This window comes from Pseudoliparis swirei, chromosome 11 (genome assembly GCF_029220125.1).
Source record: "Pseudoliparis swirei isolate HS2019 ecotype Mariana Trench chromosome 11, NWPU_hadal_v1, whole genome shotgun sequence".
In the NCBI taxonomy this organism is placed as follows: domain Eukaryota; kingdom Metazoa; phylum Chordata; class Actinopteri; order Perciformes; family Liparidae; genus Pseudoliparis; species Pseudoliparis swirei.
Genome location: NC_079398.1, coordinates 1,503,777 through 1,530,393, shown reverse-complemented (window position 1 = coordinate 1,530,393; position 26,617 = coordinate 1,503,777). Strand labels below are relative to the sequence as shown.

Below are 26,617 nucleotides of genomic sequence, written 5' to 3'. Positions count from 1 at the left end.
AGTGTGTTAGCTCTTGTGTTCAATTCCAGGCCTGGTCTCCAGTGTCTGTGATCATGGGACTGAGGTCAATACATTTCTATATAAAACTCTTATGCGACGTTCACGCCATTACTCTCTTTACTCACCTGATCCTTGTGGTTTATTCACTTAATTCGTGCTGGAGAGTGGGCGTGGCTTATCTCTGTCGCTTTACTCCGTGGAAACAGTTACCATTTCTGCCATCTACCATGGAAGAATTAACCACTTTCTTCTTTATACTGGTTGTGGAAATCCTACAAACGTCGGAACATGAAACGCCCTTGTGTTTGGCTTCATAACATCCCCCATACTCGCGTGAGTTTACTCGCCCCATTATTTGTGGTTTATTCGCTTCATTCGTGCTGGAGAGTGGGCGTGGCTTATCTCCGTGGAAACGGTTATCATTTTCGTCATCCACCATGGAAGAAATAACCACTATTTCAGCTTTATACTTGTGGAAATCCCACAAACGTCGGAACATCAAACGCCCTCGTGTTTGGGTTCATAACAATCACCCGTAGACACACACAATTCTGTGAATTTCACCGACTACGTCTGGATAACTGCCACTTCCAGCGCTACTCGAGTAGCGGCAGCCAGTTTGATTCACCAAAGGCGTGGTGACGTTAGTGATGACGGGCGCAGCATCTCAGCGCTGATTGGCTTTCGCTCAGCGTCGGGCGAATGAGGCCGATTTTTCGTTTCCTATCCGAGTATTGATCTTCCCCAACGACAAGTTGCGCTGACATCTGAAAAGTGTGGTCACTGAATGAGGAGTTGATCCAGGATGTGTACTCCTCAGGGCCTTCTGCTATGGATTCCCTTGAACCGAATCACCTGTGCCTCAAGCATCGACATAATCTGTGCTGAAAGGGGTGTGCCTCTCAATTCAAATTTCTACGTACAATTTTGATAAACAAGTTGACTTGTATCGCACCTTTCAAACACATTGTAAATCCAATCCAATTCATGAGAATAGAAAAAAGGGTAGGTTTTGTCGTGTTCTGAGTGAAGGCTTGATCAGATGTACATTTGAAATCGACTGGTGGCACATCGGGACAGTGCATATACTTGTTTAAAGTCACTCTGCTGTTTGGAAGTCGACCCCGGCTGCGCTCTACTGAGTAAAACATGTGAGTATGTGTTTCAAATGTGCTTATTGAACATTTTATTTTCTAAATGCCTTGCTGATTGTGTCCAGTCACTGAGGTTTTAGCAGTCTTTATCACCCACAGGTGTGCACCTACTACTTCAGTGTTTCTGAGTAATATCTGCCGCTATCTTTAATATAGACGGTGACCGCATTAGGTAACGACTCACTGAAGTTATTTCAGTCTTACTGATGCGCTTGCTCTCATCTTGTGAGGTGCGAAAAGGTACGAGAGAAAAAGCGTCCTCTCAATGATTTGGAACAAGCATGTGGGCCCACAAACAGACACAGCCGAGCGGCAGAACCACCACAGAACATTCACCCAGCCAGTAGAAGTCTGTTGCTTCACGTGCTTATGTAACATTAGCGTAGCATTTCCAGTATTTCGTAAGATTAGGGAAAAACCAGCCTTTTGTGTCGAATACAGTGTATTATTGTGAAGTTTTCAATATTGGACTTTTACTGCGGCTGATCAACACTTGCAACTGAATACATGACTGCAGATTCTTGCCAGAGGGTAAAGTACTTTGTGGAGATCTGCTGTTTTTAAAGGTTGTCTCCTTCCTCTTAGCACAACATTGAGGACACATAGCAACTGACTGCTTTCATTCTTTTTGATCTAGGTAGTGGTTGGCAATTCTGGTAATATTCAGAGTTTCTTCTTTAAAATCGATGCCATGTCCCCTCTACATACAAACTATTGTTACAAAGTCATACGTCACTGACCATAACGGGCCTTCTTTCATAACACTCTTGTAGGACTCATATTTAGTTGGAGTAGGGCAGAATTAGTTAGGGATGGGTATCGGTTGGTTTTTTTTTCCGATACCGGTACTTTTAAAATGGTACCGGTGCCTGAACCGATACTTAAAAAAAAGAAGCACAAAACGACAATTGACAATGACGACATTAAAAACCTCTTTGGCCATATTCCCTGTATTTGCCGTTCACATGGCGCACTGACAAAAAATCGGATAGCACTGTCGCGCTCGTAGCTTAAACATGTTTGTAATGGCTAATTTATTATTTGTTGGCCTACTTTTGTGAATGCAAGACTTGCAATCAACGTTACGGGACTAATCTGAGTTCAGGCTGCTCTTGTCATCATCGGTCTCCACATCGCGCCCAGCCTGACCGCTGATGTGCTCGACACGGCTCACGTAGTCACACACGGCGCACGCCTCCGCTGTCAAAGTTAAATATGATAGGCTATCGTAACCTGCTGACAGGGCGGAGTCACCAGAGAAGTTCAAAATAATAGTTTTTTTCAATTTCAATCGGCTCAGGCACCGAAATGTGCGTTGCGTTTCGGTCCGGGTGGCACCGGTCGTATAGGAACCGGATTTCGGTACCCAACCCTAGAATTATTGCTTCCTGTGGCATATCTGATATATTTTATTGTTAAAGGCTGGAGCTTTAGTGGCAGTTCTTGCTTTGTGTTTAGAACACAGAACAGAATCCCATTAGAGAATAGAGAAACTATTGATTTTCATGTAAGACGTTAGGTTTTCCACCCTTTAATTTTTCCACCAATCCCTTGTAGACGATGCAGTTTGACCGTCACCACTTTAGAAAATGTACACCATAATCTTCACATATAAAGCAACAGTTTAGTTCTATACTAACTAGCCACTACCAATGTTCAATAAGCTTACAGAGAGAAATCCTTGATGACAATGATCCCCACAATTAAGACATGTTGCACTTTGCAGGAAAGGCAGAATAACTTGAGAAAAAACGTTGACTTAATCATGAAGTCATTCTCCACCTACATTTACAATCATCAACTTGACTCGGCGTGTTCAGATCTGCTCATCTAAAAATCAGCTTTCCTTAATTGTTCCGTGTTTTTGAATAACTACTGCAGACAAGTATTTACAGGGCGAGCAACATGAACAATTGTAGATGTCCTCACCCTGCTCTGACCCACGTGCATGTCTTAGTCGTCTGTGTATTGGTTACAAGGGGAGAACGTGCAGTAGACTGAGCGAGCCGGGCACAATCCAGGATACACGAGACCTGCAAGAGTAGATATTTGCTGCATGGCTGCCCAGGGTATCCAGTGACCCTCTTACACTTGCATAATCTGATGGATTATGTAGTCATTGTTTTTCACTGATGTCACTCTGACGCCCAAGAAAACAGCAGCGTTCTCTGCTGGTAAGTCTGGGTCGGCTCCAAAAGCATCTCTGTCCCTCTCTCCTTGCAAGTCACATTATATATCAAGTGGCTGTACAGCTGGCAGATGTTTGCTAAGATTTATGTGCAAATCAAAAGCAGCGACTAAACGATTCTCCTTATTTTAGTTAAAATTTTTTATGCATTCACCTTATTCAATTCAGTTTATTTTGTATAGCCCATTTTCACAAATTACAAATTTGTCTCAGAGTGCTTTACAATCTGTACATATAGACATCCCTATCCCAAAACCTCACATCAGATCAGGAAAAACAACCTAACAACCCTTCATGGGGAAGAAAGGGAAGAAACCTTCAGGAGAGCAACAGAGGAGGATCCCTCTCCAGATGGACAGGTGTAATATCTGTAATGTGTACAGAAGGAATCATTACACACAAATTAAAACACAGTAACAACACAATCAATGAATATGACAGTGTATGAATAGTTGGTAGTCGGCATATTCCACGATCCAGACCTCCACGACCCATCAGGCAGATGGAGGTAGAGAGGAGGAGTGGGCGGAGTCTCAACAGGGCCATGGCATATATTCCACGATTCAGACCTCCATGATCCATCAGGCAGATAGGATCTATGACGTCTCATAGGGTCCTTCAGCACTGTATAAATATATATATATAATAGACGACGTAATCAGACAGCATTCATTTAATCAATACTTGTTGTTCTGCCATTGTTGTACATACTGCATCTTTATTTTACACCGACTTCAGACTATTTCTCGGTGTTTACTGCTAGTTGAACATATCTCAAAGGGGTAAGTGGCGTCAAACAAAGCTCGTTGAGAAATTGAAAGAGACGGCACAAGAAAATCCAAGAAGCCCCCTCACGGATATACAGACAATGGTTGCTACTCCGAGTCTGCAAGGCACAGGACCTGTTCTATTGAGAAGATTGCTTATTTATGTGTACAAGGTTGTCTTTCCTCTCTTTTGTACTTCTGTTGCTCTGCGTTTGTTTCTACACTGACATGGCAACGTGCAGTCTGCCTGAGTGGATCAAGTCAAGGTCATTCATCTCTGTGTTAATGCATCCTGTTCTCATAACATTATTTTATCGAGACACTTCAGGGCGCCAGGATGACTGCTCAGAGCAAATATGGCATTTCTGGCCAGAAACAGTCCTGTAATCTTGGCTTGAGTCGCTTTATGTGTTTCAAGACATGCATACATACCAACATATTCTGAGCGGGGTTCTGGCCCAGTGCTGCTGGCTACCTGTGATTGTTTGGCTATTAATAGCCCGATCGTCGCGTCTGACTGGGATCTGTGGATCAAAGAGCAGAGCGCCACACTGCAGGCAAAGCACTCTGCATGTGTGTGTTTTGTCCTTTGTGCTACTCATATCAGTGTCGCACTTTTCTCATGGTTTCTAGCATCAACACAACCACATTGAGCCTCTGTGATTGTAGTCAATCTATGGTTGCCTCTGTGTAGACGCCAAACAATCCAACCAACTCATTATTAAATGTTATGAAACATGGGCTTCTGCAATCTTCATGCAGTCACACTTTTATTCTGCAGACAGGCTTGTGATTTGTCAAATTGTCAAACCTTTCTTTATTTGATGAGAGAGCGCTCGCAGACATTCGGCTGCTCCCGTTTCTCTGCAGCCCCATCGGTACCAGGATGCTAAATGTGTTGCTTCATAAACGGTGCCATCACTCGTATGTTATGTATAATATTCTGCAGAGTAAGTCCCTTTCTCGCTCTCTGCTGCATCCACACACGTTCTAACATTTGCAAACAATTGTATCATCAGCTGTTTTTAATCCTCTCCAGGAATTAGACATCAAGGCTCTCTCCAAAGCTCACCTCACATGAAAATTGCTATCAACAAGGTAGTTACAGGTCTCTGTATATGCAACAGTAAGGACTAAGGAGGATCAAAACCGTTTGCGTAGCATGCCAAATACGCTGCACGGCTAAGTCCGTGACACAAGTGGAGTTTAACTTCAATGCTTTGAGTCCAACCTCCATGCTGGCTGCAGCACCGCGATTCTGCATGAATCATTACAGCTGATGGAAATGAAATAAGACTGCAGAATAGGATGGCGGCGTCACGTGGGCCGTGTGTCTGGGGAGGAGTGGGAGGGGAGGAGGGGTAGTGACTTAATGACATGGAAAAAAGGGTTTTATGCTAATGACTGTCTAAATTTATCTTCCACTTTGTGCAGACACACACAGACAGATGTAGGCACGCATGCACCGACAGGCACCCACCAGTCACCTGTGAGTAAGGCTTGGCTCGGGAGCCACATGCTGCTCTTTGCACAAGGAACGTCTCCGGGAAACATGGACCATGCACTGGTGGAAAAGAGGTGTGTGTGTGTGTATACAGGGTTCGTACGGTCATGGAAAACCTGGAAAAGTCATGGAATTTTAAAATGGTGATTTCCAGGCCTGGAAAAGTCATGGAAAATACTTAAATCACAAAAGTTTTGGAAAAGTCATGGACATTTGTTATATTCGCATGTTCATTTACGTCGAGTTTAAAAGAATTCATATGTTTTTGAAAGGAAGACTCAAATTATAAGCCGGCATACGCCAAGTCCAAACAGATGGATTTGCACATAAAGGATAATAGTTTGATTAAAAGAATAAACATTTATATAAGTGTTTCTAAGAATAAACATGTATAGTAATGTTTATTCTTTTAATCAAACGATTGTCTCTCATTCATTCGTTTCATTTAAGGTATATTGTATGCTTTGTAATTCTCATTGTTTGAATACTACATTTTCAAAAAGTTTTCATGTACACACCCGGATTTCAGTTTGGTCATGGAAATTTGGTTTAAAGTCATGGAAAAGTCCTGGAATTCCATCGGTCAACATGTGTACGAACCCTGGTGTGTGTGTGTATCTCCATTAAAGAGTGAAATGCATTCCCTAAGCCAGAAGCTTCCGACAGAACAGGTCAGACTCAAAAAGCCAGTTTTATTTAAATGTTTTTCGGTCTGTGCCAATGGGAACCTTGATGCATTTCCTGCTGGCCTCTGATCATACTCAGACTCACACAGAACAGTACATTTTATAAAGTGTCAGCAGGCGGGTTGGTCGTGTGGACGGGGGTCCTAAGATGTGTTTGACCCTTTTTAGACTATTAGATTAACTATTGTTTTCCCTTCATCGGCCTTGCATGGATTTGGATTTGTAATCACAAGAACGCTGGAGAGCTTTGATACTCTTTGTATCCACGCTTCCTGATGCTTGTAAACTTTTCGCCACTCTTGCAGCGTGGCTCAATGGATGGCGATGTCGGTCTTTTGCTCTGCCTTAGCAACATTATGCGTACAGACTAAAAGTTCTCTACAACTATTGGATTGCCTTGGAGTTTCCCCCACGCCTTTCATCTCGTGTACTAAGGTTTCACTATTATCCAGTGAAATCGTTGGCCATTCCATCGATGGATTGATAAGAAGAAAGTGTACCGACATCCACATTACCAGATAGTTGGCAATCCTTTGACTTTTCCTCCATCAGGTTCACAATTCTGCTTCTGAATCACATAGCGTGACAACATTTGGACGGATTGCAGTGATATTTCAAGCATACAAAATATATCTATAATTCCTGGCTTGAATCTTCATTAAGTCTCTTGTTCGGCTCGACATTTGAATTCATCCAATACTTTGGTTCCTGATCAAATAATTGCTGATTTGCAAATGTCTGTGTGTTAATGAGCAAATGCTTGGCATGCAATTGTAAAGTAATTCTGAAACTGGGCACTTCGCAAATGATGGAAAACAGGCTTCCGGACGCGCGTGAATCAAGTTATCAACATTTAATGGCAGGAAGGGTAAAACAAGCATTCAAGGCCTCACGATCGTGGTCTTCATCGGCTCCTCCGCCCTCCTTCCGGCGTCGAGAATACCTGTGGAAGAGACCCGACTTCTCTAATCCACTGAGTTTTATACTCAATGTCCCTGGCCCCAGTCAAAACGTCACTTCCGGTCAAGTCGCTAAACAAGTATTTTCACAATAAGAGTCCCGTCTTGTTATTGTCCGCATTAAAGTCACTTTCACAATAAAAGTCCCTTGTTATTGTAAGTCACTTGACGGAATTCAACCGGCCTCGTCAATCTATAATACTAACATACAGTCACTCTCATGCAACATACATTAATTCTTGCCATTTACATTTGCAAAGAGTAAACATTACCCCTATGCTTCATAATACATTAATAACAATATCAATATTCTCCCTAATATTTTCTATTATAATATCTTTCTATATGTATTAATTTAAAACATAAGACCTCTGCAGATGTTATCAAAATAAACTATTACAACCTAACTCTATACTCTAAATAAAAATGTGAACATGGCAAACATTAAAGCAGCGTATTGGCGTTGTGAGTTAATCGTGTTGATGTTAGCATGTAGCTCAGAGCACAGCTGTGCTTGCCAACCGCCTCGACGAGCCTGGCTGTGGATTCTCTGTCTCCTCGGTACAGAAAGGGTTAGAGGAAGCATGACTCATCGTCTGTTCCCTCCTCCACCACGACTCCTTTCCTTCTTCACGACCTAGCGAGAGCTGCTCCCCAGCGTGCCTTTTAGACTTTATAGTAAAAGCACTTCTTTGGGCGCTAATTTCAGGCACACGGACACGGAAGGAAACAATGGAAGGTGTAGGTTTTTACAAATGCTGAATGAAGAGTTTGAAAGTGGTGCGAGTGTGACACGAGCGCTGCTCTCGCCCTCGGGGGCCTTTACACACACACACACACACACATACAGAGAGAGAGAGACATGCACAATGTATTTCCCTAAACAATGAACTTCAGGAAGCTGCCTTATCGCCATCTTACACCGCATCCACAATGGCTTCCTCCACCTCCACCCTTCTGCTTCTTTTCCTTTGCCAGGCAGTCGGTCTGTAATGAAGCTTCTTGAAGTCGAGCTGAGCCCTGTCCCACAGCCGCCTGGCGGCTTACTGCCCTTAAGCGCTAATCGCTCACTGGCGCCTGCCGCCCATCAACACATCTGCCTGCTGTCTGTCCCCCTTCCTGCGTCTCCCGGATCCATATCTACGCTGTGATGACACGTGATGGGTCTGCTAACACAGGGGTCCCCAACCCCCGGGCCGCGCCCGGTACCGGTCCGCGGCTTGGTTGGAACCGGGCCGCGGAAAAAAAGTGAATAAAAAAAGTTTTAATTTTTTTTATAAATCAGTCGGAAAAATATCTTATTTTGAAAAAGGACCGGATACACCCGTGTGTACGTCTGAGCCGCGTTCAGGAGTCTTAAAGTTCGGGTTTATCGCTGCAGGCGAGTCTCACGCGCCGAACCCTCTGCTGGCGGCACATTTCAGTGACAATGAATCTTAAAACATATTCAACCTGCTCAATGAATTCTGTCACTTCAGGGAAATGACAACTGTTTTCAAGTTGGCCGATAAAGTCGCTGCTGTGTGGGCGAGTGAACAGCAGAATATTCTACATGTTTCAGACGTTGACCGGGTGGAAGAGGCTTTTCATAGAGTTTGAGCGGTACTCTAACCACAAAAGACCCGACTGCAAAAGAATAGACCTGCAACCCATTTGTAAACAAACCCGCCCGGTGAATCGAGCCCGTCCGAGCTAGAAGAAAATGTGTTTGAGATGCAAATGACGGTGGCCTTAAGGGACATTTCACACAACAACTCTGCCGGTGTTCTAATGACAGCGACCAGAACTCGGTTAGGAGCAGCGGACCAAACACACGTCTGTGTCGCCGTCTCCATCAGCGGCTCGTTGCAGGTCAACAAGCGCACGGCTCACACTAATTCGGCGTAATGATGAGTTGTAGTTTTGGCACTTTATGCCCTTCGTATAATTGTATGACGTCATATTTATTATGTCATTTATATTGCCGGTCCGTGAAAATAATTTCTGACACGGAACCGGTCCGTGGCTCAAAAAAGGTTGGGGACCGCTGTGCTAACACACGATCATCTGGTATTGAGATGAAGTCAGGATACTGAAGAGGAAGGGCGGGACGAGCTCTTGCTGTAGCTAAAGGGTGTCATCAGTGGTCCTTGTTGGGATTGGTTTATTTGAGCTTTTTGAGTAAATATTGTGTCTGTGGGGTTGTAGAAACAGGGAGATTTGGTTTGCTATTAATTGCAGGGTTTTTATGTTATGAACCAAGATCACACCTAAAAAGAGTTTTTGGTCTATTTGCTATTTTTCTCTCCCAGGGACATACGTCAGTGGGTTTGCTGCAGTGCATTTATCCCAAATAGTGTCTTTACTTATTTCTGTGGCTCTTTTACAAAGTGTTCTGCAGCACCACAGATATTCTGCTTTACAATTTGAAACAAAAGCGCCTTACCCCAGGGTAAGGTTTACTTTAGTGAATCAATAATGGAAGAGGAGATCCATGTATTATGAATGAATAAACAAGGCGCCCTGGCTCAAGGGCTTGCCTATTGCAACATGTGTATTCAGTAAACTACTCTATCACTGGCCACGGTTTGGGAGGAAACTCATTTAACCTCGTCTATTAACGAATCCTGCGAATATCAAGAATAATATTGTTGACTGTCAGATGTTTATTTTTGTTGTCATGCAGTGCATTATCTAACATTACCACAGAGTTGCTGTGAAGAGCAGCATGCACCCGTGAGGCGACGCTTACTACAAATCCCACAATTCCCTGCATTTCAGTGGAAGGTATTCTGAATACGAGACATCACAGCCAGGATTAGGGATGGGTATCGTTTGTGTTTTTTCCGATACCGGTACTTTTAAAATGATACCGGTGCCTGAACCGATACTTTAAAAAAAAGAAGCACAATGAGAACATTAAAACCCTCTTCGGCCATATTCCCTGTAAAAGCCGTTATCATGGCAGCACTGACAAAAAACGGATATCAGACTCACGCTCGTAGCTGGTAGCTAACTTAAACATGGTTATAATGGGTAATTTAAGCTTTCAAAGTTAAATGATAGGCTATCGTAACCTGCTGACAGGGCGGAGTCACCAGAGAAGTTCAAAATAATTGTTTTTTTTCATTTTCAATCGGTTCAGGCACCGAAAGGAAGCACCGAAATGTGCGTCGCGTTTCACTTTTACTGGTGATTTATCAACTGCTGGCGTTGATCTCTAATGTCAATATACTATATCGTAGTATTTTGTGAATGTAGTGAATTTGAAAATCACTGATTTAAGTGTGGGTTTGGCATTCGCTTGAACACGTTGACATCAGTCGCTTGAACACTTTGAAAAGCTGTCATCTACTTTAAAAGCAATTCTCTCCAACTTTCTTCTGAGCTGACACGTAACATAGGGTGGTGAGAGATTTTTATTTAAGTGGACAGTTGGCGAGCAGCGTCTTCACAGTGTATTTGTGATTGTGCGCCTGCCCGTATGTTCACCTGCCGCTCGCTCATGTGTTGTTAAATGGAGCTTCGTGAAGCAGCTTGATGATGCTTGTGGAAAACATTTGATTTGAAGCCCAAAACTGCACACAGCAGTTAAAAAGAAACGGCAAAACACAACTTTGTGAAAACAACGACTGAAGTAAATATGGACAGAAACGGAAATCATTTTTACTTGAATACTTTAAAATGCTCCCTACTAACCATAAACCTCTCAAGAGTCAAGTAGCCAATCTGCCATTTGTTGACTCGGCAAACGTGTAATTGGAACTGTTGATTACAAACCGGTTTATCCGCTAACACACAAATTTAAAGAATACTAATACTATTCTACTAATTTGTTCCAGATCAGGGATGATTTTACTTAAATGAATGGTAATTATTCATGCTTCATTTTTGAAATGTTGCAACTTTAAAAGAAATAAATTGCTGCAGTTTTTTCCACATTACATGAAAGCTGAACAACGGATAACGCACGGTTGAAAAATTGCTTACTCATTACATGACATGTCATTTAGCAGACACTTTTATCCAAAGCGACTTACAATAAGTGCATTCGACCAAGAGTACAAACTCAGAACAACAAGAATACAGAAAGTAACATTTCCTCAACATAGTCGAACTACAAAAGTACCATAATAAGAGCCATTTAAGTGCCACTGAAGTGCTGATCTGTGTTTTAATCCAGATATAGTCGGAAAATGTATGTTTTAGTTTCCGGCGGAAGCTGTAGAGACTTCCTGATGTCAGCGGGGAGCTCGTTCCACCAATGAGGAGCCAGGACAGCAAACTGTTTGGATTTCGAGTGATTAGCTCAAAGGGCAGGAGTCACAAGTCAATTGGCTGTTGCCGAGCGGAGAGAACGTGCCGGGGTGTACGGCTTGACCGTATCCCGGATGTAGACGGGGCCCGATCCGTTCAGAGCACGGTACGCAAGAACCGATGTTCTGAAGCGGATGCGGGGCGCCACCGGTAACCAGAGCTTTTGCCACACAATCATCTTTCAGGTAGCCTGTTCACCCGCAGCTCGACCTTTAACCAAACGGTTCCTCTGGCACGCCCTACCACTCCCCCACATCCTTACAACGCCATGTGTTGACAACCAGGGGCGATCCGATGCTTCTCTCCCACTCTCAGGCTGCTGTAAAGACACAAGTTGGGAATCATCAAGTTTATAAGCTTTATTTTTTTTTCTTGGAATTCTTGAGCGCAGCTTAATGTAATCAAAGCGTGAAACGACATCCAAAGCTGTGGATTGGTGAATGCTGTTTAAAAAAGAAAGAAAAAGAGGCTCCCTTGAGGAGGGTTAGCCTGAGGAAGTCTTTTCGATGTCACACGTTGTCATTACCAGGGCATCGTATTTTATTTTAGCACTATGAAGGGGAAGATGGTAATTTGCAGTTGAACCTGGGTGTAATTTTGTCAGATCTCTTCCACTAGACATTGCCCAAAGTGAATCAGCACACTCGTATTCACAGGAGGAGGATGAAATCAATTGAGACTAAAACTAGGCCTGCTTACTTAGGATGACCAGATTTGAGTTAAACATCTCTCTTGTTCTGCCTGTTTTGTGATATACATGCCGAAAAGGTGCCTAAGATTGAAATAATATCGGCATTATTATTATTATAACTATGAGGATTTTTTTAGTTGCCTATTTTGTGGAGCCCCCTCAGGACTTGGTGCCCTACGCACGCGTAGTGCGCGTTATGGGAGCGGCGGCGCTGAACTAGTTTGTGAAAGACCCAGAGAAACACAAATATCCGACGAAGCAAAATCCCGAACGTTTTTGGAATCCCTGCCAGACACATTTTTTAGGTCTCAAAAAGAGGACACACCCGGGGGAAAGAGGACGTCTGGTCACTTTAGCTTCCTGGATCAATGGGTGAATGTTGAATCACGTAGATTTACTGCCACTGGTAGGTGGGTTGGGCTGTTTGATCCACATCCGCCACACAGGCGACTGTAACGTTTGCTTTTAGATACCATGAAAAGCACAAACTGCAGTTAACATGGCACACCTTAATGGAGACAAATGATGACTGGCCATTGTTTGCTGTTGGTTTAGTTACACCGGCCATGACAGCGAAAGAACAAAAGAGCTCCTGCTATCGAAGCTGCTGTGCTTAGTGTGTGCTTAGTGTGCCTCAGTCTGTTTATTTATGGAAACAAAAAACCCAACAGTCGCTGCCAAATGCCATCTGATATGATATACTCTGGCTAATGCCGCAGATGATTTGTTGTCTAATCTGTTCGCCGTGCAGACGACAGGACCTACATGCTTCAGGCTATATCCGTCCCTCTTTCTCTCTCATTAATCATGCAGCATCCATAGATAATGGATGGAGCTCTTGGTGTCTGTAGACTTTCACTGTTTACTGGTCAGACGGATCTGTTAACATGACCTATATACACGGGCGGGCCATTGTGCCTTCAGTCACGCGGCACTGAGCGGGACGGCAAACAAACAGGAAGTGTTCTTCGTGGAGGGGTGTTGGTTTCACCCGTTTCAGTGTTTACTGTTCTTTTCCAGTCAGCCCTGTGCTTCTCCCGCTTCTCTTTTCCAAATCAGCCTTTTTAACACTCGTTGACCATATTCTGACCACACGTGTGATGCGATTTCAACAGCGCTTGCATTGCAATTACTCATCTTGGCCCGGTGTGTTTTTATCTCTCTCTGCGTATTTGCATTTCTAAAGCGTGATTATAGGCCATAGAAATAGAAGGGGAGTCGAATGGACATTGAACTGTTTTCCGAGATCATTTGACGAGAACAAAAGAAAATGGTGATTGCTGTCATTGGTATGGTGACAACACCCAGTGGGACAATCAGTGCGTTTACATGATGGTATAATTCGAATCTTGCTTTAGTCGGACTATGCTATCTTTTGGGGGATCTGCTGTTATCCCAATATACATGGCAGTGAGTAATTCGAATCACTGGCCGAAAGCATGTCATATCCGATACGATAGGTGGCGCTGTTTTCATTACAACTCGTGGTGATACAGCCATTTCCGCTTGACCTCTTCACCACTACCAACAACATCAACATTTCGAGAAAGATGGCGAACAGAGAGCAAGGCGAAGCTACATCCCTCTACTATTCTTGCATGATGTTAATAGTGACATTATCGTCTCTTTCGACTCTTTCGACTTCCGGGTCACGACATGGGAGGGAGGAGGAGGAGGGGGGAGGAGGGCGGCGGGATCTCAAGCATGCGCAAAGACGCAAAGTCCAGTTCCTAATCCAATTCACCGTTGCATGCCGCGATAGTCGAATTATCAACCGGATCGGATCGAGTTATCCAGGGGTGTTAATCGGATCGTAGTCGGACCGCACATAGTCGAACAAAGGTGTTTACATGAAACGGATAATTCGATTTCAGTCCGACTAAGCCAGTTATTCGAATGCATGTAAACACGGTCAATAAAGCGTGGTCATCGCTCGCCGGGGGGGTGAGCGGACGGCTGAGTATTTAGCCAGGTAGCTTGTTCTTCTCCGCAGCGGCTGGGGCGGAGAGACCATTAGACGCCGTTCAGCTGATGGTCTTTAACCAGTATATCATGAATGCCTTCTTTAATGCCACACTGGTTCCAGAAAATGAGGCGAACAAAGTTGTCACTCATCATCTGGTGATAGAAATGTGTATGAAGCATCACGTTACTCTGGCTCTTGATGCTTTGTAATTGATAACGGGGGCGGTTTGATGATTAGAGATGAATCGCCCGGGCACATAATATCAACAGCAAACACCCAAGACGCATCACTGTTTACTGGCTTGAAGGACGTAGACAACATATTCACAAACACAACGCTATATGTACTCGCAGCAATGATGTCAGTGAGCGATTATTGACCACAACTGTCTGCAGAGAAGTAGTCTGTGCTCATGATGGTGGTTTAATCAAATAGCCTTAAAGATAACTACATTTACAGGGCAACACGATGCCATGAGATTAGAAGGACATCATCTATATGTCCCCCATTTCTATCTTACTCCATCCATATGGTTCAGAATGAGGGGAGATAAAGTGTTCGCAATCAAACAGAGAGGTTTCCATTCTCTTCCCCTTGATGGATCCAGTACAATCTCACTATTGTCCCGAGTAAAGCCTCTTTTCTGTTTGGAGACATTAGGAGATGAAACCCAGCTTTACCAGCATTATACAATTATATACAAACACTTACTTTTGAAAGTGGTTGCCAAAACCGAGAATACGGTTCCCATTTTTAGTCACCTTATCTTTTGAGTGAGTTCAGTAGTACAGCAGTCGGAACAGGTGACTCCCCTTGATAGTCCCATTTGCTCTTCCATTTTTTCTTTTGCAATCTTGAAGTAAACGACCGCGAGAAAGCAAATTGTGACCGCACGAACGACGTTAGCTTGCAAGCGAAAGTTTCTGTCAAGCTTTTATAAACGATTTGATCCGTGTCCCTCTGGATAGCGACTGCATGCTTGTGCAGCCATTCATATCTACATTAGCTATGCAAATCTCAGTGGTTTTATAGTCTCACCTTGGGACCCCTCGCCTAGTTCCAAGCCACTGTTCTGGGATTCACCTTGTCGTGCTTTCACAATTCTACTCCTGTCCTCTGTGCCGGTCCTCGGCATAAGCTCCAGCCGTCTTTTTGGATTGTGCCTGATTTCCTTTGTGACATTGTTTTTGTGTCCCTCCATGCAGGTTAACTTTGTGGCATGTCAGCTGTTTGCCCTGCTCATGGCTGTGTGGTTTCGGATCTACCTCCACCCCAGTAAGACCAGTCCTTTCATCAGACATGTGGTGGCCACTCTGCTGGGCTTCTACTTGGCTCTCTTCTGCTTTGGCTGGTGAGTCACTGCTCCGTTTAGCCCGCAGCTCTTTTTTTTTGTCATCACGGTCCTTTTATACTCTGCTCCTTCCTTCCTTTCTTACTTACTTTCTCACAATTTATTCCGACAATATTATTTTAGTGGGATCCCTCCGCCGCAGACTGGAACATGTCCCAGTTTCATGCTATTGTAAAGACATAACTCTGCTGCTAGATTGTTTGAAAGGATGGTGTTCATCTCATGGTTTTACTATTGGAGTATGAAAAAGTCATGTAATGTTATGCAATGAAAGTAAATGTTATGTAGTGAAGTTTAATGAAGTGTGCACCCATATTTCCAGAATGCTTCCCCATAAACCCTGGCCACTGTACTTGAGCTAAATCTGAAACAATCGGTTGAGTTGAAAGACAGTTGACTTTTGAATAGTTTATGAAGCAACAATGTCACATTTTGTCCGGTTTAACTTTCCCAAATGTGTGAATTTTTAGGTTTACATCACATTGGGCATTGGGATTTTTCAATATTTTGTGTTTATTCAATAACCAAAAGGGACAGATTAATTGATATTGAAAATATCTTTCTGTTCTCTTTTTTTGTCTCCATTAAGTGTATCCTTTTAGAGAATCGATACGTCTTTCTGTTTGAGCAAGGAAAGTGTCACACCCTGTTGGCAAAAAGGATTTGTAACGGCTCTGCATAAAGGTCATCGCTATATAATGGGATGAAAGTCTGGATCTGAGGTGACGGAATCATAAACGCAATATTTGCACTAAATGTGTTCTTCCAGGGTGGGCTGACGTGGCGGGAACCCCACAGCTCAGGTTTCCCCAGCATGCCTGCATTAGCAGCATGCTAACATGCTAACATGCTGAATGTGTGAACGCTGCTTCACATGTGTAACAACCAGTGGCGGCTGGTGAAATTTTTTTTGGGGGGGGGGGTGCAGTTTAAATAGCACTCAACAATGAGAAGAAAAGAGGTTTTGAGTAGAATATTGTAAAAAACACAGCTTTATTTCAAGAACACAGCGTGCTCAACACGGTCCAATAACAACTATCAACACACTGACTTTGGGCATGAGAGGTTCAGAGCAGCTTTAAGGAACACTGGGTTGGGTTTCAGAGGTTTGCAAAATAAGAGTTTCACCCTCACATGAAAGAGGTTCAGAGCAGAATAGAGTCAGAAAGAGATCACATGTTACATTGGGTGTTTGACAGAGTAGACTCACTACTGGAATGAAAAGTAGCCTCCTCTCTTTAAAGTTGTCAAACTTCTCAATAACTCTCTGGTTAAAGTCAATCATGTCTGTAACCAGCCTGTTTCCATTATTCTTGAGGGAATGTGTCTGTTTTTCAGAACTTCTTCGTTGTGTTTTCGATGCCAGTTCGGTCTCCTTCTGCTGCTCTGCAAACAGGGTTAGCTTCATGCTGTTAGCGAGTTAGCTCCATGCTGTTAGCTAGATAACTGCGGCAAGATTCGTGCTTTACACTTGTCTGCAGCTCTTTAGATCCCTCCCCCCGTTGTAGTCCAGAGAGTTTCAGTCCCAGGACTTTGGAACAACAGACGGGGGAAACTAAACAGCGCATTACTCACTGAGCCTCCAGCTGACAGCTCCGTTAGCAACCTGCTCGCGTAGCTCCGTGGAGCTCTCTGGCTGAGGGAAGATACTGGTCTCTGATCTGCCGAATAGTCCAGTCACGTGAAATAATAAAACGATGTCATTGGCCAATGAGCGCACATTTTTGTGCCCCAAGATTCACGTTTCATCCGCCAATGAGAAGCCGTCCTTGCCCAAATGACTGAAATGTTTGCTCGCTCCCGTACACTCACATTGGGCCGGTGTCCCGAAAAAGGGGAGGGGCTTCTCTCCGTGATAATAAGTGGCGATATATTATATTTTTTCACATTAACTTAAGTGGTTGTTGACAGGCTGACGGTCTCCCACACACATTTAGCGCGTCAACACGGTATATTTACTATTTAAATGATTTGGCATATAATATTTTTTGACAGGATTTTTTTTCTTCTCACATCTCAAAATATTAAGAGGGGCGGCGCCCTAGCGCCCCCTATGGACGCACCGCCACTGGTAACAACCAACAGCTCGACTGCACACTTTGGGTAATAATAATGTTACTTGAGCAGAAAGCGTGATAAGGCAGTGAGCTGACACATTCGTCAAATGAAAAATAAATATCAGGGCATGTTGCATTCATAATGTCTAATTAAATTAATAATTAAACAAAATAGGCTAATTGTGTCAATGTGAATTTGATTAAGGGCTTGATAGACTGCTTTAAATGTCAGTGTTAATTAATCATGAACAGATATTTATTTACAGTATGAAAGAATCACTGATATTATTCATATTCATTCATTCTACATTTGGTTGTTCATTTGTGGGATCAAAATGCAATAAATACTGAAAGACATGAAGGGATTAATAGAGGTACTGAGTTTTTTGTCGCGCAACAATAATTATTCTCATTGTCAATTAATCAAACACAAATTTGTTTGAATTTAATTGATTTGATATAATAATTGGTGTATTAATTAGTTGTTTAGAGTAATACTTTTTATATGCAGAGCTTTTTCATGAATTGTCTTATTTTTAGACTTGTAGTCACCGTTTTTTGTGTCTTCTTCTGCTTTTGTTCTCCCATCATCATCCTACACCCTGTTCCTTGTCGTCATCCTCATCCTCCCATCTGTTTTCTGCCATTCCCCTCCTCATCCTCCCTCACCCTGTCCTCATTCTCTGCATCCTCGCCAAAGCAAATGGGTCGATCGAGCAGTAACGGATATCCAATTATAAAGCTATTGCCCTGTAATAGACAACCCACTGTACCTCTGGCAGAGTGCCTCTCAAACTGCCGGTGTGTGTGTGTGTGTGTGTGTGTGTCTGTGTGTTTTGTTTGATGGAAAACCGTGTAAACTTTAGACGTCTAGATAGTGGGAATATGCTAACCATTTGAAATGTTATCTGGTCATTGGATAATAGGTGATACGGTTTAATTTCATCACCTCACCAAACAGCTCAGGTACGTGATGCAACCGACAGTTGGCTCCGGTTCATGTTATTTGTTGTGGCTGGGAGAGGTGACGGAGTAGAATTCATTCAGGAGGACTCTTCTGTTTTAATTAAGCAGAAAAATGACTTCCTTATTATGCACATCATCTCTTGTTTAAAATAAATGAAAATGGCTCCTCTCTTTATGCGAGTATGTTTCAAATGTTTGAATCCATGAAATAAACTATTCACTACGATGCCTTTGCTGTAGTGTCAAGGTAAATGTTTACAATGACTTTCACCGTACCATATTTTTTCATAAAACTGCAAGCGTGAGAAAATTATCTAGGAGACGCGAAAGATATATAAATAGCAGTGGAGATGTCGGTGCCCATCGGCTCCTTGTTTGCCAATACCTGCAATCAGAAATCATCGCCAGATTGTCACCGCGGATTAGCAAATAGAGCAAAAAAAATAGTAAAAAAGAACTAAGCATTGAATTAGTCATACAACAAGAACATGCCTGTTCTGTATTGACTGAGCTGTGAATGGGCACTGTGTGTGTGTTAGTTTTGGCAACGAAACGACTCTGCACCGGAAAGGAAAGGGACATAATGTTCTTCTGTACGGACGGAAAACTCATCGCAACAAATTCCATGAAAATGAAATAGTTTTTCCCACACGTCTGGCCTCTTGTGAATAGACCTCCGAACTTTATTTCAGATCAATCTTCAATTTATAAAAAAAGACATTAATCTTGACATCCTTTTTGTTCAAATGGACCAAACGATCAATGCGTCTGAAAGCCTGCCAAAGCGTTTCCTGTGCCGAGGCGATTAAAAGAGTACAAGCTCCTTTAAATATCTATAAGCAGATACATCCAACACAGTTAGTATATGGTCATTATTGTGTTTGGCTCCACGCTAAGTATCTCGACGTACACACTTAATTACAGGAATAAAAGTGTTCTTATGACTTAAATGTCTGATTTTACAATACTATAACTATATAATTGGTGTAAAACCAGGGATTGGTTCAAGAAGACGGATGCAATTATTTGATAAACTTCTTATTCGGAAGGTCAGAGTAACTATTTGTTTATAAGATCCCAAGCAGCTTTTTCCATTGCAGCTTGCTCTTGAGAAATGCATGACTGCATCTTTGCACACACTTGTATTTGAGCCCTTTCTCACACACACACACACACACACACACACACACACACACACACACACACACACACACACACACACACACACACACACACACACACGGACCCACAACATTTTAAGTCTTCATTGCACACACACTGTTGTTTCTTCGAAGGCACCTGGCTGCAGCCCCAGAGGATTCTGCCTCGCCGATGCTGCAGCGCGTTGGTTTATTTTAGGATGCATATTCTCTCTCTGTCAGACGCACACGCTTCTTCCTGAAAGTCACTGGAGAAAACATTTGAAACATTTCCTCTGTGGATGGCGACTGAGCTCATTTGAGCTTTTCGCGGACATGCTTACAGATCGTGTCCGTTTGATCCACCGTCAGTAAGTTTACAACGTCCCGACATACATTTCCCCTCCCCCGTCGTCAGATATCACCGTATGCTCAACCGTTTTATTTGCTGAGCGGTTCATGGAATTCACCCGGCTCGTGCGCCCCTGTTCCCTGCCAACCCTTGAAGCCCTTGCTCTCTTTGTTGACTCACTACTAACACCGCGTGGCATCTCTCCTCACACTGTGCCCTTCAAGGACCCATCTGCTAGCCGCTGCCGCCGTTGAGTTAGTGCGTGAGTGTGCTTCACGGGACGGAGGCGAGGTGGACAGGAGTTCGACCGACACGCACACGTTCGTGCACAAATCACTGTTACGGTGCCGCGCCAGGAAGCTCGCAGCTCGAAGGCACGGGAATCAATTGGGACCGTAATGCGATGGCGATTGCCACTGTCCCGCCTTGTGACTGCAGATGAGTCATTACTGGTTACAAAGGTCTGGCCTCACATGGCCGATGGTGTGACTGGTTTCATAATGCTGACGCTTCCTCTGACCGAATAGGATGACAAAGCATGGTCTGGATGGTAATCAAAAAAAGTGTTGAGTAGTCTGTTATAAGGAAGGTGCGTGTGGTTGAAGGACGTTTTTTTTTTTTTCCCCCCAGGAAATGACAAACCATGTAAATGTTTAAAGTATAATATGAGATCAATAAAGTAATTTAGAATGTCTTTCTCTTCACAGGTATTCCCTCCACTTCCTGGTGCAGAGCGGTCTGTCCTACAGTGTGATGGTCTTCGCTGGCCTGGAGCACATGCACAAGTAAGTGCACAAATAAAATGCACAATTGGATTAAAAACATCTGAGGTCCTTTGGCCTCACGGTTCCTGGAGGTGTCCGAATCAGACACCGTCGTAGAAAAGCCTCATCATTTCAGACAACAACACGCCCCAAAAGGGCAAGTGGAAGCATGACGGAGACTTTTGTGAAAGCCAGTAAACCAACGTTTAGTCAGATTTAGCTGTTAAATCGCTCGGGCCTCAAATCGGTTGACTATTGACCAATCTTATTATATTTGAGTCATCATCGGTTGTCTTGTAGCTTTTAAGGCACACGGGGCTGGGTCACGATGATGATGACGGTTCTGCTCCAGGGCTTCCATCTGTGACCGTTGATCATGAGGACACACACACACACACACACACACACACACTCTCACTCTGTCTTTGATGTTATATTAAGGATGTTCCCCCTGGGGAGAGGGCTTTAAATAGATGGTAACAAAGCATTAATCACTACAGTGACTGCCCTCAGAAATAATGGACTCCTAACCCAATGACAGCGGCTTACGGTTGCACACAGGACTATAATATGGCTTAAAACGTATCGCAGTGTTTCTCACCAAACGTCACTTTGCATTATTCCTGGAAATGTAACCCCTCTGCACGCAACAGTACGGTGCTGTTCCTTGTGTGTGTGTGTGTGTGTGTGTGTGTGTAGATAAGCTGCTCCCTTGCACTGTAGCTCTCGTGAAACAAAAAATAAACGGTGGCATTTGCCCAAGCCAGGCCAACACACCGTCATCGCATTCCCCGGATGAAGGTGCAGCTTGGGGGCAAAGCGGAGCAGAGGCAGGGCACACTGACATGTCCATGTTTGCAGAGAGCGTTGAACTCTCTGCCTCGGGTTTTGTCCACACATATTTATGAAAATGATTTGTTTGTCTCTGTTTGGTTATTTGCACGTTCACTCGGAAACTCCCAACGTAAGCCCGAGATATCTATTGTTTACATGTCGGTCTACTTTACAGTATCGACATACCCACTGTAAGCCTGGCTACTGATACGGCTGCTGAGTAGAGCTAGAATGATTCACTATGATGCCGACTGTACACACGTTTACCTCCGGGAACACTTGAGACTTGTTCCACTTTAGGAGCATCATGACACTCCCAGGAACGTGCACCGGGGCAGGTCTGGTGTTCTCTATTTGTAGCTCTCTCGCTCAGATACCCGACCCTCGTGAGTGAGTGCAGTGTGACGGCTTTTTCCGGACTATGGCTGTGAATCTGGCTTGGTGCGGCTCAACCTGACCACATTGTTCAGAGGCGGGGTCTCGTATTTCATGCTATTCCCCTGTTGCGCGGCTCTGGATCTCTGACTCGTCCCCTCGTACCGCTCCCTCACTCTCATTGACAGTTTGAGTGAAAAGCGTTAGACGTTGTGAAAACAAAGAAGAAGGCAGTAATGCAAGTGCCCTCCTCAATTGGTACTGAAGAAGAACCATAATTACATTATAATGAATCAGACTGCTGAGGCAATACGTTGAGATGTGCCATCGCGCTCGATGTGAATCGTCTTGTTGGATTCAGCAGATTTGTAGCATGGCAGGGTTTTTGACTCTTAAAATGAATCCATGTCTATTTATTTACTGTTGATAACCAGTTTAATAAATGTGTGTGTTAAAAAGAAGAAGAAGCAATTCCCAAGAAATACAGCAGAAACCAATGGAAAGATATGTTTGATGATAAGGAGTGAAATCTGGATGATTACATCAATGCTTACCAAGCAGGACCACAACAGCCATTGAGAGGGACAGGCTTGTTAATCTGATGCTGTTTCCAAGCAACGCCAAACACAATCTAGCCCGGGAGGCTGCCGTTGGCTCACATACTACTGGTGACGGATATTAAAACAGACTGAATACTGTTAAAGTCTCACCTCCGGTTGTCGTTGAAGACGAGATAACCCATGTTGAGCGTGTTTCCCCGACCAGTTTCTCATCCAGTCATGCAGAGTTCTGCTTTTGCATGGAGAACGAAACAAAGCAAAGCACTACAACAACAAGTTGTTTCATCAAGTCGGTCTCTTTATTTTGATTGTGTGTGTGTGTGTGTGTGTGTGTGTGTGTGTGTGTGTGTGTGTGTGTGTGTGTGTGTGTGTGTGTGTGTGTGTGTGTGTGTGTGTGTGTGTGTGTGTGTGTGTGTGTGTGTGTGTGTGTGTGTGTGTGTGTGTGTGTGTGAGATTATTTCTCATATCTTGTAGTGTGTGCATGTTTGAGATTAGAGAGAAGAACATTTGTAAAGTGTCTCCTTCAGTGTGTGTGTGTGTGTACCTAATTTCGAAATTGGTTGGTACTATTTTCGGACTCCTGTGGTCTTATCCGGGCTTAAAGCAGAGCTCACCCTCTCAGCAGCACTACCAGGTTCTAGACATCGCCAGCTCAACGTCAGGAGGGCCCGAGCTCGTGATGAAACGGAGCGGACGTATTCTACCTGTTAACATAAGCATGCAAGTCATTAGCATGCGTACTAGTTTTGTTGTGAAAGCCTGGCTGTGAACCTGTCGGTGATAAGTGTGCAAACGGCCGACTCAGTCGCATGCTGAACAGATGGAAATGTCCTCTGCATCTGCATATGCATTTGAGAAAACATGAAGTGTGCCTCGAGGCATTTATTATGTGTACACAGCCTCGGAGAGAGGTCATGGGGTGCTCAGACATTTATTAATAGACGGGGTTTTTTTCTCTTCACGTTTCATTGCATCGTGTGCAGGGTTTATCCACACCTGCGTCCGTGTTGTCCCGTCTACTGTAGTCCCACTGTGCGGGGGAGGGGAGGGTGGGTGGGGGGGAGCCACTACTTTGAGTGGAAATGAAACGCCCCCCTCTGAGCTGTGAATTACACAAACACAAATCAGAGGAGGATAAAGACCGAATCCCTGGCGGGCCCGCTGCTATAGCTGCGGCAGCACATATAGCTCCCATCCTCACGTAGACCTGCGCGCTGCCAGCAGAGAAAGCTGATCGTGGGGAAATAGGGCTGTTGCTATGGATAGAAAATGTTAGTCGAGCCAACAGAAAAATATATAACGCTTTCTTGCACTGCTGAAACGTCTAGTTGACGTCATATAATCTGGCGTTGGTTTTTGCGTGAACGCTAGTAAAATATCGGTGGCGTTATTTTGGTTTTTAATGCGAATCCTAAAATCTGTTCACCTTATCTGGACGGTGCCGGACTGATCTGAAGCGGGATGATGTCACGTGCTTCACGAAAAAAATGTTGACTGAAGTAAAAACCCAATTGTGTTTAGTCCATAGGCAGGATTTTTGTTCAGGTGTTTCTTTCCCCAGTGTATTGCACACCAGTGACCGGGGAAAAGAACTTCTTATGTATGCACTTGTATTTTTGCCTCTGCGGTTTTGCACATTTGAGAGAGTAATGCGAACCATGTTAGAAACATTTTGTGAGGTAGTCAAAGTAACGTCTGGATCCCTCTTTAGTTCTTAAGTTGAACCTGCGAGGATTCTGATGAAATGAGCTTTTGTCTTTGACTCCCACTCAAACCACTGTGCAGTTATATCTTCATTCTCATATGTTCTCATAAAATGTCTTCTGATGTTTATTAAACATCTCTGGAACGGCAATTTAAATACCACTTAGGTTGTCCAGTACAAAAAGCAATGTGAAGGCAAAATGTTGGTGCGCGTGACACACAACCTCAACGTCTGTGGATCTTGGTTCCAAGTCTCTTGTCTCTGATTATCAAATAAAGGCAACATGCCAAAAAGTAATGTTTAAAGAAGAAGAATGATCCTAAAAACGGTTTACTAGTGTTGCTGGTTGTATCAACGGAGTACATGTAGGCCTTTGTAAAGGGCCATATAGTCTCCCATTGAAGCACGATTCTGTATAATAATGCGTACACTGAAAGCATGCCGAGTGTGGGTTGGAGACAAATGCAGGACTCTCGGAGCACATAACAGAATTGAATTATAATTCTCTCCCTCACAGTTCCTCCTCTGCCTTCTGTGATTGATAGTAGTGTGTAATCATTCTGAGTTTTTAGAGACTGAGAAAGATCTCGAACGGTTTGAAAATAATTCCGACGGCAGACGCGCGAGAGATTAATTTAGCTCCGCGTAATAAAAGCTCGGCAGGAGAGATCACGCGATGCGTTCGCTGCGTCTCGGACGGCAGACGCAGGAGGCTCTCGGAATCAAGAGATCCCGTTGTCTGTGATCGGGAAAGCAGCCCCGCTCTCGATGGCGTGTTGTATTCCTTCGCAGGGCGGCACAATCCTCTGATTGTTGGCAGCAGAGGAGGGCTGGCTGGCTCCTTTTGACTCGAGCTGACTCTGCAACAGCTTTGTTCAACAGCTTCAGTGCCGCTCTGTCTTTGGATCGGTGTTGAAAGGTTTAGTCGTCCTCTGTCTTCATCCACTGACCCTGACCCTGACACATTATTGGAGACTCCTCTGCTCTTTTGTCCAATTGTTGACTCCCTCTCCCTTTCTGCCGTGGTACCCAGGCCTGTTTTACTGTCCTGTAAAAAAAAAACGTATTAAAAGATATATGCTTTAAAATGCCCTGCCTGAAAAGCTCCATGTCACTGTGTCGAGTCAATTGGATTGGGTTCAATTTATCGTCGTTGCACAGAGGCAACGCAATGTATTCTCTGCATTTAACCCTCCTGTTACCTTCACATTTACTAACATATTTTACCCTCGGGGTCAATTTGACCCCAGCAATTAAAACCTCCAGAAAATTATTAGAATTAATATTGTTTCCCAAGTTTAAGTGTGAGGTACTTAATGTTTGTTTGTTGACTACCTAAATAGCCCTTTAAATATATAAAAAAGTTGATATTTCTTATATGTTTGACACAGTGAAAAACAGCCTGGGGTCAAATTGACCCCAAAGAACACTGACATTAAACATTGAATGGGGTCAAATGGACCCTAAAGAGGGTTAACCCTTCCTTAGTTATTAAGGAGCAGTGGGCTGCAGGGAAGCGCCCGGGGAGCAACTGGGGGTTCAGTGCCTTGCTCATGGACACTTCGACTTGCAACTAACGGGGAGAGCGGGGATCGAACCGACGACCGTGGGGTTGCAGGACGACCCCCCCCCCCCCCCTCACCCCACTGAGCTTCAGCCGCCCACATGTTTGACGAGATGCACCACGACTGTCATTTATTCATTTGTCATGTATCACTCCAATTTTTGTTTTTCTTCCTCCTTCTGCCCAGGTATTGCTTTATCGTGACGCTTGGCTACCTGATATCATGTCAGGTCACGCGCGTCTACGTGTTTGACTACGGCATGTACTCTGCAGATTTCACAGGGTAAGCCTCATGCACACCGGCGCTCTTTTGCAATCTTTTAGGTTCTTAATTAAAAACCAAAAGACCTCCATTGGTCTTAATTTGAATAAGAATGCAATGTGTAGTACAAAGCTTAAAACCAGAAAACACAAGTTACCAGTAGGAGTCCGGGGAACATTGGATATGACTCAACTAGACTGTCTGACAATCCCAGTGGGGGTGGCTAGCTGCTAGGCAACCCAATGCAGTCCCATACTGCCACTGCGAGGCCGGAGATTTATTTCTCTCAACTACCGTATCTGCATTTACCCTGAAAACGTCTGCTTTGCTGAACATCACCGTGACCCGTATAGCGAGATGTGCTTCTTACGGATGGTCCAACATGTCACTCTTATTTCATCAAGAGACCGGACGATCTTGTTTGCTTGTTACATTACATTACATGACATGTCATTTAGCAGACGCTTTTATCCAAAG

General features: G+C 43.9%; 1 protein-coding gene across 1 annotated transcript in view; it reads left to right on the top strand.

Annotated features, from left to right (window-relative positions):
- The window catches only part of mboat2a (membrane bound O-acyltransferase domain containing 2a), a 45,383-nt gene that overhangs the window by 7,993 nt on the left and 10,773 nt on the right, over positions 1-26,617 (top strand). Inside the window, exons 2-4 of the mRNA XM_056427148.1 lie at positions 15,417-15,562; positions 20,784-20,861; positions 26,066-26,161. Coding sequence (XP_056283123.1) covers positions 15,417-15,562; positions 20,784-20,861; positions 26,066-26,161 — 320 coding nt within the window. The remainder of the gene's footprint in view (positions 1-15,416; positions 15,563-20,783; positions 20,862-26,065; positions 26,162-26,617) is intronic.